The following is a 21994-nucleotide window of genomic DNA, read 5'->3' on the forward strand; positions in this document are numbered from 1 at the left end:
ACAACGGATTTAAAAACATCAGAGTCAAAAGATAAAATTGTACCATCCATAACTTTTGATCCTAAAAAAAGTTTACATTTAATATCGAATGTTAAATTGACTGATGAACAAAAAGAATTTTTAAACGAATTAGAAGAAGAATTTAAAGATAGATACACTGAAAAAGATGAAGATTACAAAGCTGCATTAGAATCTAAAATTTCTCCACCTCCAGTCTATGAGAATTGGTTGGGTTATAATTACGGAAGGCATAATCATCATCATCATCAGGGTAATTCATATTCTAGAAATCATTATCGTGACAGATACAATAATCGCGAAGGACCTCCTAATCATCATCATCATCATTACCGTGATAGATCTCATCACAGGAATTATTATTCACCTAATATGTATAATTCTCATCATCATAATCATCATCATAATAATTATTATCCATATTGAAGAAAAAAGTGTTTGAATTTTTTCTCTTTTGTAAATATGTAACTAAAACGTTTGACAAATAATTATTAATAGGAACCGTATAAAAAATAAATAAATAAATAAATTAATTTAAAAAAAATTATTTCATCACAGCCTCTATTGTCATAATTCAGTATGAACGTGTGTGTGAGAAGGCTTATTATTATTATTATTATTATTATTATTATTATCCGTTATTTCTTCAATATTCGAACTTAAATCAATTTTCCTTTGTAATTCTTTTATTTCGTGATCGTAATCTTTCCATTCTTCAATTATTCTCATTGCGGCTGTTAATTTGGCTTCTTTCGTCAGTGGATTATTACACTGGAAAAATATTTAATAAAAAAAATTAATTCAAAATTAAAATCAAGCGATTTTTTTTTAAAAGAGGAAACGTACAAGATCAATCGTTTTAGCAAATTCTTTCGATTTGTCATCGCACCACGTTTCGCACCATAACCATTCTTCGGGTAAACTTTTAATAGCAACTTGATGTATCATGTTATTGGGTAAATCTTGATCTAAATTAGACAAACTGTTGGGATCTTTGCTTAGAGCTTGATATTGACCTCTCAACCTGTCTCCGGCCGCGATTCGTCTGAAACGTTTCAAATCGACAACGTACAAAGCACTTATGTGATACCTCCTTCCCTGAAGATGATTTCTCCAATATCCCTGATTCCAAAATCTTAAAATCAAAAAACGATTAATTTTGTATCGAACCATTTTTAAAATTATTATTATTATTATTATTTTCTTTCACCTAAATCCATCCATTTCTTTTCTGCTGTTGCAAAACGGAGTGTAACCGTAGGGCGCACCACCCAAATCCATGTCGCGAAGTTCTTTCATGTCGGCTCGCACGACTTGATCGGCATCTACGAATATTATTTTTCTCACGTGAAGCGGAAATAAAACATCGAGAAATAAAATTTTATAACCCCAGATAATCCTTTGTTTTTCCGATTGTTGATGTAACCATCTCGGCCATTTGTATTCGACCAATTCGAATTCGAAACCGTAATGTTTGGCCATGTGGGGTAAAAAATCCTGTTGGAACAAATTTTTTTTATTAACGTTTTTCATATTCCTTCGAACGAACCCATTTCAAAATATAAAATTCTCATTACCTTGAGAGTTGGTGAAAGGTAATTTTTCAAAAACCAAAATTTAACCTTAGTCTGAGTGTGTTTTATAACGCTCAACATCATAATTTTAATGAATCTTTCGTACAGGTGTCCACTCGCCAGAGAAAATATATTAATGACGTCATCGACATCTTCCGATTTCGATCCGAATGAACTAAAATAAAAAGAAAATTACGTTCAATGAATGATTGTTGATGAAATTAATAAAATCAAAAAATAATAAACCTGGTGATTGAATTCCATATTCCTGTTCCTCCGTCATCTTCCGACAGTAAATCTAATTTCATTTTATCCGGTTTTTTCTGAACTCTGAGTTTCAAAACGTGACTCCTGAACGATGATATTATTACTTTTATGTCTTTGACGATCACCGAATTACCGGATTCGTCGGTGCTAAAAAAAAATTTTAATAATAATAATAACAATTGTAAATATTACGATAGTACTACTACTCACTCAATAAACTCACTCAATGATGTTAAATATCTCCGATGATCTTCCCTCGCGAAGTCTCAACGTCCACGCCCCGGGATTAGCTTTAAGTTGAAAGTATCCCAAATTGGCCATGACTATGGTATCGTATTTGGCCGGATTGATTTCCGTACCTAGAGTGATTTGTAAACCTCTCGGAGGATTTCCCAGCATCGCTTCAAAACAGTGACCCTCGAGAAGAAGGTATTCGAGTTCGAATTCGCTGCAATTTAAAAAGAAATTAGATTTTCTATTTAAAAAAAAAAATTGAAATAAACCAGGTTCATACCTGTGAACGCCACTTTCGAGTACGTTATCCAATTTAATATTATCTAAATCGTAGGGTGATCGAATGCTTTCGACGATCCAATTTTCCGGCACGTGCATATTTTGAGTGAAAAGCACCGAAGTCGGTAAATTGGAAAATTTTGCTATAGGACCAGGAGTTAATTTTCCATCCGGTTGAAAATGAAGTTCCGGTTCCAAAACGTATTTGTAAAAGCTAAAAATTTCAATCGTTAACCGTTAGAAAAACAAAAATAGTCAAGTTTAAGTTACGTGGCACAGGTACTCACTTTTTCAAGGGCAAGTCACTATTTTTTTCCACGCAGTTTAAATAAACGCGAACGTGACTGTTCACCGTCTGATGAAGAACGGATAGTATAGGTCCTATTTTTTGAGCTCCCTTAGATACGGGATCAACAATGGCGACGATGTCAAACGAAGGTATAGAAGAATTAAAAGGTGGTATATCCACGCAACTAAGCACCTGATCCGTAGATTTTAATGGTATTTTAAATCTGACTCTTGAATCGGAACGAGAAGCCAAAACGGAAATGGTTTGCATGAGATTGTCACTCGTGAGATAATTAAAGTTTCCTTCAACTAAAAATCAATAAACAATTTTTTTAAAATTAATTTTCATCTCCTAAAAAAAAAAAAAAAAACCATGGATGCAATTCATTCACCCTCTTCGGTAGTGCTCTTTTTATCCTTATTAAGCCCTTGAAATATTTTTTGCCCAATGTGATTGTAACTGAGCCTGTCGAGAAGGGCAAAATCATCCGCGACGAACGTTTCCTCAGAATCAAAAGGTCCGTAAACTCGTCCGTTGGTCACAATGCCTCTTTCTCCCGGTTTAAATTTTAAAACGGATTTTACAAAAATGCGATGCATGGCAACGATTTTCTTGGCTAAATTCCCGTCGAGCAACGCTTCTGCAATATCGGCAACGTTTAATCCCTGAAATAATAAAGAATTTTTTGTTGAATCGAATATTCCATGAAAAGTTTCAATAGGGAGAGTATAGTCATTCACAAACCGGTAATAAAAAATCAGGAGGACGACGGAAGCCATCCAGAGCTTCGAAAACAGGTTCGTTATCTAAAATTTTGTAAATGTAATTTGCGGCTACGTCCGAGTTTAACGTTCCCAAAGATGTTAAAATTAATTCAGTTATTGGAGCAACCGTGGATGAAACTGGATTGACTATGATTCCCACACGTATGCTTGATGATCCTTTCTGTATCAAAAAAAAAAAAAAAATTATGGTAGATGCATTTACAGTGTTGCCACTTCAACTTATAAAATATTTTATACATTTACCATTTGTTCAAGTGCAGATTTTAACATTTGCCGTCCTTTTGGACAATCTAAATCCGCAACAACCCAATGCGTTATTAAATCCGGTTTTTTCTTTTGACCGATTTTCCCGGTAAAATATTTCATATTTTTAATTAACGTTCCAATTTTTTCTTGCATGGAAAGTTTTTTGTACTCTGAAGGACTGGATGTGGGCACAGCATTTCCCGTGAGATCCAAGTACACGGCATTTTCGGATAAAATCCTTTCATTCAATCTAGAAAGTTAAAAAGCAAAAAAAATATTAGATATTTATTTTTATAAATAGACTTTTTAAAATAAAAATTTACAATTACTTACCTGGGCATGACATTAGGTCTACTCATCAGGAAATCAATGGCGCTGTCGGTATCGATAAATTCTTCTTTGAACACGGCTTTTTGCAATTGAGGAGTTTGAGTCATTATTTCACTCAAAACACCTTCTTCGAAATCATCGGCGTTAAGTTTTTTATCAGACAATGGTACTCCGTTTAACAAAGCCTTACGTAAAAATAAAAAATTTAATGAGTTTATTCGAATACCAGATAAACTTATTTATTATTTTCATTGACGTACCTGTGGAACTTTTCTAAAACCACTTCTTTGCAAAAATTCAACCGACAATTTTCTACCCGTGTCATATGCCGAATCTTCTCCAAAAACTTGATCAATGTCAATGCTGGGATATTTTGCTTTAATTTTTTTATGAATGTCTTCCACGGTTACATCCTTTTCATCCGGCACTGAAGCATACACCTGTAAATGTAATTCATATTTTCAAAAATCTGATCATTTATTAAAAATTTATTTTAAAAAAACGGTCAATCATAACAATTTTTTATTTACATACATCCGTCATGAAACTGAGACCACTGTAGGGATTTTTGGCTTCTGCCACGTAATTGAACGCGTTGAGCATGGCAATTCCTGGATCATTCAAACCAGTTTTGGTTTTATCATCGGTGATAGCAAAAGCTAAACCCAATCTTAATGGCGCACTATGTATATAAAATGATTCCATTAGCTTTAATAACGGCTTGGATTCTTTTTTTGAAGGATCCACTATGAGAACCTAAAAATATGGAATTTTATAAGTAAAAAAATTCCAGTTATACTTTTTTCTGTTTTTTTTTTTTTTTTTTTTTACGCACTAAATTGTAAAGATTTCGTCTTATGCTTCTTAACATTCCTGGAAACGTTGGCCTGAGGAGATCTAACAAAGAATCTGACCATTTTCTATATTGCCTGTCGTTTTCAATGTCATTGATCCAAATCACAGCAGAATCCCTTATGTCTATAGCATAATCAGTTGAGGACACTGACAAATCTAAATTGATCAAGTTTTTTATATCTTCTTCTTCCACTCCTAAAACACAAAGAAAGTAAATTAAACAAGTTAAAATGTAATTATTTAATCGAAATCAAAGTTTTAAAAGAATTTTTTTTTACCAATTTTATGCAACTTTTCCATTATTCTTAATTCTTGTCGTAAAACTTCCAGTAGGGATATTATGTCCAATACTTCAACATCAAAATACATTCCGTTTATAAAAATGGCAGCATCATTTGGTGAAAGATTTAATACACTATCAAACACTTCTTGATTTTTTAATATTTCTTTTTTTAATTCTGGCCGAACTCGAGTTTTAATTAATGATCTAGCCTGTTATGAATAAAAAAAAAAAAACAAAAAAATTTTAATCGTTTAATAAGTATTATTTATTTCAAAGTTTAAATTTCATAAGGACATACTTGTAGTGGGAAATTATGAGCAATATGTGTCATCGTTTTAAGAGCTTCTTCACCAGAAGAAGATGATAATATACGTTCTGCAGCTTGTAAACTCAGTTCTTGCACTTGCCATACTTTAAGCGGTGCCATTTCATTGCTAGTTTCTAACAAATGAGATCGAAATTTTTCTAATTCCATTTTCTGTTCAGGATACAAATTTCTAAAAAAATTTCCTTTTTATTTCTGGAAAACAACTATGACTTTATATAAAATTCACAAATTTACTTACTTTAGTTTGTAAAAATTCAATCCTTCTACTTCTTCATCTGGATCTTCTGTTTCACTTGCCGAAGAAGATTCATTTGCTTTAACTTGAGCATCATCCATTACTTTGTACTCTGTTGATTTCATTTGAAGTTCAACACCATAACCAGAAAGTCGAACTCTTTTGAAAGGTCTTTCCTTAAAGAAACACAATTAAAAAAATATATGTGATATTCCATTTGCAATCTACAAAGTATTAGTATTTTAAAAGAAATTTTTTCAACTTGTTTACCTTTACATAATGTCTAAATACATATGATAATCTGTTTTGGGAAGCTAAATCTTTCATTGCTAAATGCATTTCTGCAAATTCAGAAGTACCTAATTCTGCATACAAAATGGCAACATGTGAATGATTTTCAGAAGTCGGATATATATGGTCCACATCATACAATTCTGGCTTTTCAGACTTTTTTTTTTCTTAAACGAAGAAAACATTAAATATGATTAATTTTCCATCAAGTTCTTACAATGATATGATAAAAACAATAATTAAAAAAATTTACCGTTATCATTAAAGTATTGCAAAAATTCATTAATATGACAAAACAATCTTCCATTGAAATCCACTGCAGATGGACATCTACTTTCTGGCACTCCACATTCAGAAGCCATTTGACCAAACATTTCTATTTTAGGAGAAAATATATGCAGCGATAAAGCTAACTTGATTGCCTTTATTTGAGAATTGGACAAATATTTTTTTGCCAGCTAAAAAGAAGTTACAAATAAATTACAATAATGATTTATGTATTTAAATATGTTTACATACATTGCATAAATATATATTAATATATTACATTTTTTTAAACACTGTAAAGTGAAAACATAACAATTTTATTACCTTTAACGCTGTATCGTAATGAATCTTATCATTTTCTACCTCAATAAGTTGTGGTTTCAGTTGACTAACATCATTTATGTAACTCCAAAAATCATCTTTAGATTCTTCACTTATATATTCAGCAACTTCTAACACAATTGGAGTTACTTCCCACTTTGCATCAATAAGAGTGGTAACTGTTTTCGCTTTTTGTTTTGCACATAGTATGTTCGAAAGACAAATTATACCAACAGCAAAATATAAATTAAGAATCGATGAAAAAATCATTTTAATTCCCTGTAAAAAAAAAATAAAAAACAGTTTAACTATTAAAAAAAAAACCATTGTGACATTAAAACCTCAGCTGCTTTTAACAATAATCTTATAGACTAAACTTGTTTCATGTCCTCCAAGACATCGTTTTAATGGATAGTAGTATTACTATGAAAAATTATAATAAGAAAACGGTTAAAAAATTTAAAATTAACCAAGAGAGTCTTACTTAGAATTTAAATTTTGAAATTGACAATGACGTGTCGGATTTTCATATGATAACAATATCAAAAAAAAAAAAAAAAAAAAGGAAAAATTGTCGAAGATGGCTATTTCATAAGTTCATTAAAATTCACAATCAGGATCATTCATTGTTTTAAAAAAAGGCACAATATTGTCAAGGCTTATGTTTTCTTACACGATCACATTCTTCTAAGCCGGGTAAATATAAAATTTGCCTAAATTGAAAGTTTAATTTTAACTGTAATATTATCATAAATAACGATCAAAAAAAAAATTAACAAATAATTACCTTTGTAACTTATTTTTTTTAAATTTACCCTCCTAATATCATGTAAATGGCATTCTTACACTTATTTTAAAACAAAAAAACAATATTTATCACAAAATTTAAATAATATTTTCATAATTAGAGTTTCCAAGCTTCTCGAGATGTAACATGAAGGCTTCAATCTCAAGGTAGCGCGGTTATGTAAAACCATAGAAGGCGCTGATTTAACGCCTTTTAATAACTGTAAACTAAAATAAAAATATTAATAATAATATTTATAAAATTATATATATACATATATATATTAATCAAATTAAATAATTTTAATTTATTATACAGCACTGTTAATAAACAAAAAAAAAAATCATCACATCATGGATATATAAAATCATGTTATTTATTATAAAACAATGTTATTATTTAACATTATTAATTTACTTTCCAATTATGAGCAACCATTAATCGCTCAATGACTATTATATAAATACATAATAAATTAAATAACAACCTCCAAATGATTAAATATTTTATAAAAATAATTTTGTATACACATTTTTGTAACAGTTTTTTCCTTTACTTTTCTTTTCCAATTCCAATTATTGTTGAAAAGACGACAACTCTTCGTTTTTAGTAAAAATCTTGAATTATTTCAATGATATTTTTTTTTTAAACTAATTATATTTATAAAGTATGACGTACACATATTAAAATCACTTCCGTCAATTCACAGCGTGTGTGTCGTTTAAGACTTAGAATCTAAAACCGTTAATAAATAATTTTTTTAATATGGCGGCGGTTGATGCGAGTACGGATTTTGAACGGGCATTTGAGTTTGTCTTTGAAGTTGTGCCATGAGAGCCGGAGTCGGTTGTTGGTTGGGATTTCCTAACGTTTGATTATTCGGATTATTTCCTTGAGCTTGTTGCATTGCTATCAATTGTTGTCTCATTCTCTGAGAGTTGACCTGCACGTTTATGAATCATTATTTTAAAAAAACAAAACTCTTTCTTATAAATGAACCGATTCACACGTACCTGAAATTGTTGTCCTTGTTGGGGATTCATTTGTGGTCCGGCATTAGGACCAGGAGCCCTCGGATAAGGAGGTGCAGGGCCTGTCATAGTCCCTCCCATGGTATTCATAGTAACATTCGGGGCCTGCTACAAGAGTAGAAAACAATATTTTACTAATAATATTTTTTTCCATATAATAAAATTTTCTGTCCTACAACAGGAAAATGTCCTACTCCTAAAATCATTAATTTTTCTTGCCAATTTTGTCAACAAAAATGATAATGTGTCTGACAAAAAAGCAGCTACGACAACGAAATAATATATTATCGATAGTAAAAAATATTTAATGTCGAAATTGCAAACGAAAGCAGTTACAACGTAATCCTTCAACCGTTCAATCAAAGCCATTTAAATTTTATTTAAAATTAACTTGAAATTTTGATTATTATTATTATTATTATTATTATTATTATTATTTAAAAAAATAAATTTTATGTTTTTATTTATCCATCGAACCATTTTGTCATAGACAAATTAAACACACGCGTTTTAATTTATTTCATTTCAAATTTTTTCCCCCTCCTCCTCCCCCCATTTATAAAAAAAAGTAAAAAATTTTTTCGGTTTTTTTGTTACGTACCTGAAGGTAAGATCTTTGCGGACCTATTCCTCTCTGTTGGTTAATGCATGGGCCGCTTGTTTGCATGTATTCAGTTCTTTGCATGGGCCCTCCCGTCATGAGTGTACCACCTCCTCCGGGAGCATTTCCTCCCTGTTGGAAACCTTGATGCTGAGAGAAATTTATGTTGGACATTCCACCCTGTTGATTGATCATTTGTTGGGTGTTTATCTGTTGCGATCCGTAGCCGCCGTAATTTTGATTCAAACCTAAAATTTTATTTAAAAAATTTTTTTTTAATTTTTATTCTTTTTGAAAAAAAAAAAAAAATGGAATTATTAAATCATTACTTTGCTGCATGTTTGAGTACATGTTGCCCTGAGGGAACATGGCTGCATTTTGCATTCCAACTTGTTGAGAACGAAGTTGTTGCACCCCTTCCAAACTCCTTCTGATAAACTGTTGCCTTTGTTGCATTGGAGGTTGAGGAGTTTGCCCGAATGGCTGTTGTCCCATAAATTGCTGAGCCGGAATTCTCATTCTTAACATGTTTGTGATGGCTTGTTTGGATTGCTGATTAAGCGGTCTTTCAAATCTCGGAGCGGCAACTGTTAAACATTAGACATTTTAAAAATGACCTCGTGGCTCATATTTTAAAACCCATAAAACTACCTACCTTGCTGATTTAATTGCTGCGGGTAATAAGCCTGTTGTTGAACGCCTGGAATATTTTGCTGTGGAATCATTTGCTGAGCGGGTTGCTGTCCGTATCCCCATTGTTGATTGACGCCCTGCTGTTGATTAATTAATTGTCCCTGTTGTGCAGTGAACATTGGATTTTGATTCGGATAAGACATTTGTTGCTGAATCTGAATCTGAGGCTAAAAAATTAGAATTTCCCGTTTTAATAAAAAAAAAAAAAAAAAAAAAAAAAGTTGTCATAAAATTAAACTTGATGTGATACGACACTCTTTCCTGTCGTAATTAAAACTAATAACATATTTTTATTACTTTATTGACCTGCATGTTAGCTTGCATTGTAGGTTGAGGTGTCATAGGTTCATTTTTAGCTCTTCTTTTTAAATTCTTTTTTACTCCTTTTTTGCCACGAGGTGAAGTGTCCGATGACGGAGTGTCCGCTTTATCATCTTTCATTTGATTACAATAAACGCAAGAGCACTGAAAAAAAAAAAAAAAAATTTTAATTTTTATTTACGTACGTTTTATTATATTAATATAACATAAACAAATGAAATTTTCCCTTACCGGTTTTTCAGGAACAGGTTCAAGATCTTCAGGAGGAAGAGGAGGTGGATCTAAGTAATAGGATGCTGGTTTGGTTACATTGTGAGTGTGAAACTTCAAGAGTCTATGCGCATCCTGATACCAAAGAGGTTTCCTTTCTATTCTTATGGCTCCGAACCATGCCCAGGACAAAGGAGCTGGATTTTTATGACCTTCTAATATTTCCCAGGGTAATACTTTTTGTTTTTCATATACTTGGAGTCCCTAAAAGTTAATATTACTAATATGTTTACGATTCTTATTAATCGCATTAGGTGCTTATTTATCACTTACTTGTTTTTTATCGATCGAATCAAATCCAGCAATTTTATTGCCTTTTGTGTCCGTTAAACACCCGACGGGTTGTACGGTAACTACTTCTAATTGTTTTTTACTAAGCGGTAGCAATTGACGAACTTGCATCATCGAAGGGGATATTTTATCTCCTATTTCCTGGAAAATAAAAATATATCTCAGTTCAAATTCGTTCAAAAAAATTTTTTTTAAAATTAAATTCAATCATTTAACTTACTTTTTTCAATTTTTTCATCAAATTTAAATAATGTTTTTTGTTTTCGTCGGATTTGTCCGATTGCGAATCGGATATTAAAGTCGAATGAATTAATGTTGCCAACATGTCGACCACCGAGGTAAACAGCTCGGAATTATTATTTAAATCAATAACGCCGTAGGTTACGAGTTGAAGGAGCAAAATGGCCCATTCCGTTGTGGTAGATGAACTTCTTTGAACTGTATCGAACATTCCACCGACGAGGCTAAACCTGAGTTGAAGAGAATCTTGCATCAAAGCCCTTCCTTTTCCATCTTCGTAATTAGACAAACGTTCCTAAAAAAAAAAAAGGATTAAATTACGACGTGCGAAGAAAAGAAGTGAAACAAATGCAAATAATAATAATTTTGTTCAACTGACATCTTTGCTCAATTGTATGTACTGAGTCAGTTGGTTGTGAAGAGAAGTAAGCAATCCCTCCCTCTGATCATCCTGTCCTTTTAAGCAAGTCAACACCAAAGAAAGAAATGGTTGATGACTGAGTAACGATGTGCTCCTTTGAGCTGAACGATCACGTTCCCGACTTTTTCCAGACCAATTGCCACTTTCCAAAACTTGTCCTGAAATATTTATAAAATTATTAAATTAATTTATCTCGATATTTCTATTTAAAAAAAAAAAATAAATAAATAAATAAATAAGAATACCCGCAACTCTCAAAACACGTCCTTGCACAGCGCTAGGCAATTTTGAAACGAGAGGAGCCACTAGCCAAATATTACCATTTTTATTTTTTTTGCTCGTTGGTATTTTTTCTCCTTTTACAAACGTAATTTCGTTCGAGTTCAATTGAAAAACGTCGATGGCAGCTTTGGCAACGATGTCCAACCAATGATTAAGTTCCGACGAACCGATTGAAAATTGTTTGTACATTAATTGAAGATCCAGCCAGGAAATTCTCAAAGTCCACAAATCCAAACTCTACGAAACGTGAAGTAAATAAAAGTTATAATTATTTATTACGAAAAAAAAATTGTAATTAAAATTAATCAATTAAATACTTCTAAAATTCTCGATATCATGGTTCTTTGATCTAAATTATTGTCCAATGTTGAATTAGGATAGCAAATCATATGCAATAATCTTTGTGCTTGTCTTGGCGTCAATTCGTTGTCGAGCAGCATATCCGGTTGACATAATTCTTCTGGATTTTGCAGACAGCGCTCCAATACCCACTCTTGAGAACAAATTTGTTTCAAAACGTGTTGTGCGAAATCAGAGAGGCTCGTAGTCGTTTCATTTGATCTACACGCAGAAGCACTACACAAAATTCTACAAGTTTTATCCGTTCATTACGGAATTACAAAAATTTTAACACGTCGTCAAATAGTTACCTCCCCAATCCTAACAAATCGTGACCTCCTCCCAGTATATCGCTTGTTCCAAGTATGTGACTGATGCTGAGCTCTCCGCTTCCGAGTGGAGTCGTTATCTTATTGGTGGGCTCTTTTTTTAATGGTTTTGAATGTTTTGATGTGAGATCAGCTACGACTAATATTGCTTTCAACACAGCCAAAACTGCTCCTACGTGAATTGTACTATGAGTAGCAGCCAAAAGGTGTCTGTCGCATGATAATTTCATGCAAAAGACTTCCAAAGGATGCGGAGACGTTCCTAAAAAATAAATGAGAAGGGAATAATTTCGAGTGGGTCATTTGTTACCGATCATTTGAAAAATATGATGTCATACCTCCAGAGTATAAAGCAGGTTGTGGGCATTCGACGGTTTTAAACAATCTAAGTAATAAATGACACGTCAATCGTGCTCCCGCTTCGTCTTCTAAATCTTTTCCTCTGCCTAAAAAATTAAAATTTATGTAAGCAATATAAAAAAATGGAATTGAATTTAATGATCGTTAAATTTTACTCACGAACAATAGGCGGAATTGCAATTTGAATAAAATCTACTAGACTGAAACAATGTCTAGCGATGAGAATAGAAACAAAAACGGCTAGCGAATTATGAATTGAAAAATCTTGCACGTCCACCTGTTGTAAAACGTCAATGAAATAACAAGATTCACTCGATGATGAAAATAAAGCTTGTAGAACACCTTAAAGAAGATACGTTATTTATTTATTAAAAAAAAAAAAAAGTAAACAATATTTATATAATATTTTGAATGCTTACCCAACCATTCGGCAGATAAAGAATTGCAACATGCGGTTAATTCAGCACACGTAAGAGCAATGTCGTTTAAACGATCATTATCGTTTTCGCTCACGACGGCTAAAATTGCGTTGCAAACCAAACTGTATCGATTACTCGCAGATTCGGCAAGTTGCCTGCCCCACTGAGGTTCGATTTTACCTTTTGAAAAATTATTAAATTAAATCGAATTTCCGATTTAAAAAAAAGTAAAATTTTTTCAATTACCATTTCGTCTTGGATTTGTAAAAATTTCCGCCATGAATCCTGAATTATAAACGTGACTGCTGGGGCTGGGTTGAATCGTGCAATACAACGCTTGTTTAATTTTCGGATAAGCATTCTGGAAAGCTTCCACGCAATGAGGTTTACATTTCAATATGGAGCAAGACGAATATAAATCGTACAGGTGAACTAAAATACATCTCTCCGCTGAGGAACAATCAGCCGGATTTGTGACGTGTTTGACGACGTTACACAATCCTTGAAAAACCATGACCGTTTGTTCTCTGGACACTTTTAAAAACAAAATTCGGTTAGTGAAAATTCGCAAAAGGTAATTTCACATTATTAAAACTTAAATTTGAATAAAAAATTTACGGAGTAAACAAGAGTGATATCTTCTCAATACGGCTACGATATACAAGGCCAACCCGGTAGTGTAACACCTATCCAAACTGTATCCCTTTAAACCCAACTGGTTTTCGACTTCTGGTAATTCTTTTAGAATTTGAATGCACACGTGAATCAAACCGTAAATGTTGTATGCCAGTTCCATCAAATCGAATAAAAACGCGATATGTTCTTGCACAGGTAGATAATTAGAAATTCCTAAATGGCAATATTTAAAAAACCAATGAGTTATTGAACCACTTTAAAAAAAAAAAATTTAAATATTCACAACCTAAACTAACCTCCAGCAAATGAAGCCAACATTTCTAAAACGATTAAACTACACTGCCAAGTAATTACATGCTGATCGAAAAAGGAAAAAGATTGAAACTTGTTTGTCACCGACTCGAAATTAAATTCATTTCTGGAGTATTTTTTAACTTTTCCACCTGAAAGTTAAGTTTTTCCATTAAAAACAGACCAATTAAATTAAATTAATAAAAATTTTATTTTTACTATTTGTAATACACACCGTCAACCACGTCGATGCTAAATTTTTTATTAAAAAGTTTACAAATTTCTTTGCTCATTTTTTTTAAAGAATGTCTAGCGTCATCTCGAACTTTTCCCACGCCGTACAACAGGACGTGACGCTGATTACAATCGTGACTACTACCTTCATCTTGTGGTAGTGGAAAATGTGTAGTGTATAAAAGATGTCTTGACGGTTGCGTGCAGAAAACACCGTGTGATATTCCAACGTCTTTCGGTGAATCTGGAGCGTCCTGCAAATAAAAGACAAACCGCATCAGAATATCGTTCGATTTTTGTTTAGAAAAATTTAAAAAAAAAAAAAACAACGGAAAAACATTTTAATATTTACTATACTGTAACAAACCATTGAATTTTGCTGCTCTTCTTTAATGTGTTGTAAAAGTTTATCTAAATCATCGTCAATTTTACTATCATCGTAATCGTGACCCTCCATTTTAGGTGGTTTCAAATCGATTCTGGGAAATAATGATGCTTCTTCATCCACGGAATTCGGAGGAACTCTACCGTCATTGGGAGTGTCTGGTTTGTTATTGTAATTTCCCCCTACAAATGTAAAAAAGTTACTAATTCACATTTAATTTTACTTTATCTAAATAATTCATTGAATAAGATAACTAACCCGTAGTTTGAGAATTAGTCGGAAGATCTCCTCTTGATATCAGAGTACACATATAAGCATCGTGAGAAAAAACATCATGGCGAATCAATTCGCTAAATAAATGAACCAGGTTAGTAAACATAACTTTGTTTTGAATTGATCCATTCTCTTCTGTATTTAAAAAATTAAAAAAAAGATTTCGTTAAACTTCCTCATAATAATAATAATAATAATAATAATAATAATAATAATAATAATTAATTATTTTAATTAAAAAAATTTTTTTTTTAACCTAAAATGGGTGCGTCATTATCGAGAAATTTCATTAGAAGACCTTGAAAAATAGGAAGGGAATTTTGTACAACGTTTCCAGATGAGATGCTATCTTTGTCGTCGCAATCTCCGCCTTCTCCAGTCAAATGTGCTTGTCTTTTTTCGAGAAGCATAGCTACAGCCATCGCTCTATGTTCACCATATCTCACGTTGCTCACAGCCCATTCGCAAAGAATTTCAACAATTGGCTCCTCTTGAATCACAGCCTTTAAACATTAAAAATTTTTACAGTCTTAATTTTTTTCTTTTTTAAAAAACCTAAAAAAAATTTTTCCATCTTACACTATCAGATCTCGAATCCGATTGATTCCCTCCTTCTTTTGTTGAAATATTAGAAAAAATTTTTGAATATAGAGTATCCAAATTATTGTTGGAATCAGTCTTGTCAAAGGAATGTCTATCTAAAGAATCTAAAGCATTTAATACTTTGGTAGTAGTTTGACCATCTGTTGATTGTTGCCACTTATCACAAGACCACCGTACTTCTGCCGCTCTACTCCTAGCTTTTATCGCTTCTTCTGCTTGTTTAATTTGTTGCCTTAATTTCATAAACATAAAAAAAAAAAAAAAAATAAAATATACGTATGCATAAAAACCTACTATTTCTCCATTATTAGAATTTTTTTTCTAAGAAAAATACCTTAATGAAGAATTGCTTGCTCTTGCTGGCATGGGAAGTGTGCTTGGAGGACAAGGTAAATGATCTAATGGACTGTTATTAAGCGGATGAGTTGATCTCCCTTCTCCTATACAATTCCACACAAGAGCTGTAGGACATTCAAGCGTTATAACTTGGATTATTGTTGACAAATATATAACGACATCTCTGTGATGAGAGCATTGCATTAATTCATTGAAATAAGACGACACTTGAATTTGAGAATTTCTATAATAAAATAAAAAAAAATAAAATAATAATTTTTCTGTAAAAATTCATAACAGTTAAGGATCTGATGGAAATTAACTCACTGGTTATTACTACTATTGTTATTAACGTTGTTGTTGCTACTATTGCTGCTATTGTTGTTGCTATTGCTATTGATGTTGTTATTGTTGTTATTATTGCTCGCGCTGCTTGCACTGTTGTTATTACTGTTACTATTACTATTATTACTAGTATTATTACCCGTATTGTTCACACTGTTACCAGTTGATTGACCAACATTAGCAGATACCATTTGTTGATTATTGCTACTGTTGCCAATCATGTAATTTCCACTTGTCTGAAGAGTACCACTGTTTGTAGTATTTATATTACTGTCATTATTATTACTATTACTATTTACTGAAATATTAGTATTATTGCAATTCCTGGAACCGTTCATTAAAGTGCCCGAATTGTTGGCACTTACTACTCCTAACATAGGATTGCCTCCGGAAGATAATTGAATATTTAAATTGCTACTTGAATCTTCTTTGGGAAACAAACCACCTCTGAGTGCTAGTTGACCAAGTTTTTTACAACAAAGATGAGACAGACGCCTTGATAATAATTCAGATTGAACAAACTCGTCTAAATATTGAAGGCAAAGAGGGAGAAGAATTCTAAGCATTCCATCCTCGTGATTTGATGATTTGAGTTTATCGAGAAGTTCTAAAATCCAGTTTAAAAATTCGATTCTTTCCAATAAATTTTCCTTTATAATAAAAAAGTTAATATTAATGTGGTAAACAACAAGTTGTTTAATTATTTAAAAAACAAAACTACAAATTTTCGAAAACTAACCTCATACAAATACTTTGCTAAAGTTGTGCAATAACGCCACTGCTTAAGTGCTAGTTTTTGTTCTTCTGTAGCAGTTAAAGTAGGACCCCATGATTGATGATAGTATTCTTGTAATTTTATTAATTGATCTTTCAAAAATTTAATTAGTGTACTAGTCCATTCTATAAATTAGTTAAAAGTACAATTACAATTTATTTTACACTACATTGAATTTTAAAAAAATCTTACCTTGCGTAGGATCAGGAAGCTGCCTTTTTTTCATTTTCGCCTCTGAAACTGCCACAGTATATGCTGAACTTAATTTAACAAACCAGGCTGCTCTCATTAAAGGTACATTGTATTCACATAAAAGAATAAAAATTTCTTCTTTTTTATTAAAATTGGGAGCCTAAAATGAAAAAATAAATATTAAAAAACGAATTCTAATTTTATTGAAAAAGAAAAACAAAATTAACTTACTTTTTTGGATAAATTTAATAGTGGTTTATTTCCTGCCAAATCCTTAAACCAATTTTCGATTGCATTTTTCGTTCTAGCTGTAGCCGGCCAAAAATTATCTTTCGTATTTATCTGCTGCCTTTTTCTTCCTGAATCTGGAAGCGTGTTTAATTCTTCTTTTTTTGACAAAATAGCATTAAAATAAGATCCAACTTTAGATGGAGTAACATTACAATTTCTAGCAGTACCAAACTCATCGGAGAGTTGTGGCATTGTTGTAAAGCCCAACTTAACATTGTTGACGGTAAGTTCATCCTAAAGAAAATTTTTGTTTAGGACAGTGTCTAATAATAATCAGCCTCTTGAAGGTAAAAGTAGGCTGTTGTAGTAAATGTAGTTCCCATTTCAATTTTAAATAAATATGCATAAAATTACAAAAGAATCATTCAAATTTATTTTTTTTATTTTATGCTAAACGATTAAAACACTAATTTTGGAAATGGAATAAATATTTTTAACAGTACCTCTTTTTGTTTTGGGTCCTGTGGATAGACGTCAGGTGGACCTAATCTGGACCGTTTTAATGGTCGTTTTTCGTTAGAAAAAACCATATTTATCTCCTTGTATTGTAATCAATCATAATGGAATATTTTATTAATTTTAAAAAATTAATAAAATCGACCAAAAAAATATGAAAACATTTTCTTATAATTTAAACACAATAAAATTCGAGTGAATTTGTAAACAATAGTACAAAAATTCACCGCTTGGAGCGCTAGCTATAACTTCCATAACTTTTAAATGCATTTACGTTAGAAAATAATACATAAATAAAACATTTTCATAAAAATAAATAAATATTATGAACGAAAACATTTTTTAGCATTTTTCATTTCAATAAGACTTAAATTACAACCGTTTTCTCGTCAGAAATGAGAAAAATAAAAATGATTTTACTAATCGACAAAAAATCAAAAAAAAAAAAAAAACTTTGTTGATTTCTTATGAAACACAACTAAAAAATTATTTAAATACATAAATGTCGTGTAATTTTTATGCTTATGGGTTTTATTCTTTTTTAATATTTTAACACTTATTCGTGTACATAAAAAAGCATAAAAGATATTAATTAGAAAAACAAACATATTGCCAAGTGTCACAGATTTTTTAAATTGAACTTTTATATAAATATTTTTTAAAAAATTATACAAAATGATCGTTTTAAAATTAATAAATTTTAATGTGTTACAATTATTATTTAAATAAAAATTTTTGCAATTAAATATTTTTAAAGTATTTTATTTCATAAATAAAATATCAAATTTTCCTTTAATACATGCCGTACATAAAATTCGCCTTGAAAAAGTTACATTGTACTTATAAAATTCAATTTCTTAGAATAAACAAAGCAAATATGTTTGATTGTTTATTGGTTGTCTCAATTTTATTTTTTTTTTTAAGTGCAATGAAGCGCCTATATTCTGTTTACAATATTAATTGTTTAAATTGAAAAGCTAATCAACATTAAAAAGAAAAAATTTTTCATATTTGTTAAACAAAAAAAGGTTGAGCTTTGATTGTTTTACCGCGAAAAAAATACCTTTTTGTTATTAAAACTTGTAAAAACTTTCGAACACTTTTAACTGAATTTTTATTCCGACATTTATCGAATTGTTTTACGTTATTTTAATTTTATAAAATTAATTAGTTTAATTTCAAAAAAAAAATAAATAAAATAAAATTATGAAAACCGATTAACGAAAAAAAACTTAGTTAAAAAGGTTTCCAGTAAGGGCGCTTCAATATTCTCCTTCCTACATTCTGATTGGTTGATTTTTTTTGTTGAAAGAACTCTCTCAGAAATTCAAAGCGCGTTTTGTCACAGTTGCGACATCGTGGCTTTAGATGAAAAGTTGTTAATTTTCGCTCAAAATTTTACTTTTTTTTTTTTTTTTTTATAATACCGAGAGTTACCAGCTTTTTGTTTTGCTTTTATCAATTGTGGAACTTTTTTGTTTTTTTTTAAATCGACATCGTGCTTTGGTTTTTTCAAATTTATATTTAACATAAAGTATAAGTAAGTTTCGTTTTATTTTTCATTTAAATATTTAGCTTTAATTTGGAATGATTTTTTTAAAATTAAAATTACTTCGAGAAAAATTTGAGTAAGTTTTTCTTTTTAAATTAACTTTTTAATAAAACTAAAAAATAAGAATCATTTGATTAATTAATAGAAACAGGCAAAAACTATAGAATTTGTTTCTATCATTTACATTTGTCATATTTAATAAATTAAATACAACTTATTACATACTTATAATTTACCTGTATTTGTGTTAATAAATATTATTATTATTATTATTATTTATCATATTAAATCAAGTTTTGGTCAAATTTTTTTTTTTTTTTAAATGAAAACTTATCTGAAAAAAATTTTTATCTAATTTATTATCAATTTGTTATCAATAAAAAGTTTTTTTTTTTTTTTTTTTGGTTACATATTTATTGGGTAATAAATATTAGTTTAAGAAGTAACTCCTGATTTGTAGTACAGGAATTAATTTTTATCAAATTTTAAAAATTTATTTACAAAAAATATTATTATCATCATCACCACCCTTAGTTTTGTTTAACATTGTAATGTAATTCCATAGATAAATAGATATTATATGAAAACATTTATATTTAGATAGTCTCATTGCATGCAAGGTTTAAAATCAGGATAGTTTCATTAATTAACTTACACATGGAAAACTCATTATTATTATTATTATTTGTAAAAATAGATGTAATTAGTTAAAATCGGGATATTAAAAATAGAAAAATGAATAATATTTTGTGTGGATAAAGAGAGAGAGAGAAATCAAGTTTCCGCATATTATTTTATCTTCCCTATATACACATCTATTATTTATTGCATGGCCCAAGTCTGTCTTCTGGTCGGCTAAGTAATGTAATACCTAGCTAACAACCCATTGGTGGTCGGCACGAGGTGAAAGAGGCGAGTAATACAAATGGGGGGAAAAAAAAAAAAAAAAAAAAAAAAAAATACGAGAATGGTTTAAGTGTTAAATATTTTCTTGGCAACATGAAAGACACGACTCAGTTTACGGATTGGATTGTGTTGTTATGTTTTGGGTCAATGATCTGTTAAAAATGAATTTTTTGTGTTAAACAGTGCACACACGAGGGTGTGCATTATGGATGGTTTTTTTTTTTTTAAAAACTTGGTTTAAACTTTTTTTTTTTTTTTTATATCGCGGCTTCCCTTTTCCTATCGTCAAATGCCCACGAGTTTCTTCTTCTTACTGGAATATTTCGCGTGGGATTAGTCTGGCATATGTATTCATTTCGTAATTAAAAAAAAAAAAAATTTACAAATTGTAAAATTAATTAATTTTTTTCCAACAATTAAAAACAAATGATTGTTTGAAACACACACATTTTGTCATACAAAAATTTACCTTATTTATAATAGTAATAATAATTAAACATCTTAATCATCGAGCATTAAATTTTTTCCCATTATAAAAATTTCTAAATTGTTTCAAAACTTTTTAGGGTGTAAAAAAATCTATTGCGGTGGTAAAAAATAAACACTTGATTTATTTCGTATTATTATTATTATTATTATTATTATTATTATTAAATAAATTGATTTTATATTATTTATAAAAAAAAAAGGAATATATTACAGTAAAGGTCAAAATTTTGCTTGATTTTTTGTATCATTTTATATATAATCCTAAAATTATTTTTTATGCGGCTACGCACACGCACGCGCACGCACACACACGCACAAAATATTATAGTAGGGAAATAATAAGTTAAAGAATATTAATTTATATTAATTTGACATAAAAATATAATATATATAATTTATCCGCATTTTTATTATATTACAATTTGATTTAGTTACGCGTCTAAATCAATATTTGTTAATTCTTGTTTAATTTATATAAAAACAAAATTAAATAATATTATTTAAATTATGATTCATTTTTCTTTAGGGTGTATATTATTTGTAAACTTTTAAGATATGATGATGATGATGATGAGGGTCGCATTAAACACTCGTTTCACGGGGGGATAGGGGGGGGAGGAGGAGGAGGAGGGTACTTCCTATTTGATAGAGCAAAGGGCTGCTGCTCCTGCTCCTGCTGCACTCTTATGATAACATATATCTTTTACAAAACATTTTTTCAACAAAATCTCAATAAGGGAATTGAAATTAAACTTTGGGAGGAGGATGAGGAGGGGGGAGGGGGGTTGTGGGATAAAGTTACTAACAACAGCTAAATGAAATGGTTAAAAAAATATTCACGAATATTAACTAAATAAATTTTCTTTTAAAAATAAATCCAACCGGTAAATTTTTTTTTTTAAAAAATAGTCTTACACATATCTTTCATAACTTTTTTTTTTTTTTTTTTAAATATTTTTCAAAGGAAAAACGTGTTAGGTTAAAAAATTTTCAATTTGATAAGCTGTTATTGTTAAAAAAAAAAAAAAAAACTTTATAATACTCAGCAAGGCAATTAGTTACCTCGTTAAAAATTTTTTTAAAAAAATTACAATTTGTTAAAATGGGGAATCGGGAATCAGGAATTAAATTTTTAAAAAAAATTGTAAATAAAGGATATTAAACGAAATGACACATCTAATAATAATAATTACTTTAGTAAACACACTTAAATAAAAATGGCCACGTGTGTTCGTATACTTTTT

The 21994-nt window shown here is 30.3% G+C and overlaps 2 protein-coding genes across 2 annotated transcripts; both read right to left on the reverse strand.

The window, feature by feature from the left end:
• Nucleotides 1-585: 585 nt before the first annotated feature.
• Nucleotides 586-6872, reverse strand: Phum_PHUM489820 (UDP-glucose:glycoprotein glucosyltransferase 2 precursor, putative; the record flags this gene model as incomplete). Its single annotated transcript, XM_002430496.1, has 21 exons — nucleotides 586-789; nucleotides 865-1153; nucleotides 1229-1515; nucleotides 1596-1767; nucleotides 1839-2006; nucleotides 2083-2307; nucleotides 2374-2586; nucleotides 2660-2963; nucleotides 3053-3326; nucleotides 3406-3606; nucleotides 3690-3942; nucleotides 4026-4207; nucleotides 4283-4462; nucleotides 4557-4778; nucleotides 4858-5072; nucleotides 5156-5369; nucleotides 5459-5657; nucleotides 5727-5899; nucleotides 5994-6181; nucleotides 6268-6472; nucleotides 6606-6872. 21 exons carry the CDS (start codon nucleotides 6870-6872, stop codon nucleotides 586-588), a joined length of 4635 nt encoding a protein of 1544 aa, XP_002430541.1.
• A 679-nt stretch (nucleotides 6873-7551) lies between these two features.
• Nucleotides 7552-17877, reverse strand: Phum_PHUM489830 (mediator of RNA polymerase II transcription subunit, putative; the record flags this gene model as incomplete). The annotated part of the gene is made up of 33 exons (XM_002430497.1): nucleotides 7552-7599; nucleotides 7946-8006; nucleotides 8178-8332; nucleotides 8403-8525; nucleotides 9022-9269; nucleotides 9351-9608; nucleotides 9677-9881; nucleotides 10021-10179; nucleotides 10267-10509; nucleotides 10579-10737; nucleotides 10817-11131; nucleotides 11216-11415; nucleotides 11503-11776; nucleotides 11857-12115; nucleotides 12190-12469; nucleotides 12546-12653; nucleotides 12727-12909; nucleotides 12987-13166; nucleotides 13233-13520; nucleotides 13605-13835; nucleotides 13919-14065; nucleotides 14149-14401; nucleotides 14515-14714; nucleotides 14791-14940; nucleotides 15062-15308; nucleotides 15385-15640; nucleotides 15743-15988; nucleotides 16098-16200; nucleotides 16229-16739; nucleotides 16829-16989; nucleotides 17057-17216; nucleotides 17288-17581; nucleotides 17791-17877. The coding sequence occupies 33 exons, from the start codon at nucleotides 17875-17877 to the stop codon at nucleotides 7552-7554; spliced, it is 6792 nt and encodes a 2263-aa protein (XP_002430542.1).
• Between the last annotated feature and the right edge of the window lie 4117 nt (nucleotides 17878-21994).

This window comes from Pediculus humanus, genomic scaffold (genome assembly GCF_000006295.1).
Source record: "Pediculus humanus corporis 1103172108259 genomic scaffold, whole genome shotgun sequence".
Taxonomy (NCBI): domain Eukaryota; kingdom Metazoa; phylum Arthropoda; class Insecta; order Psocodea; family Pediculidae; genus Pediculus; species Pediculus humanus.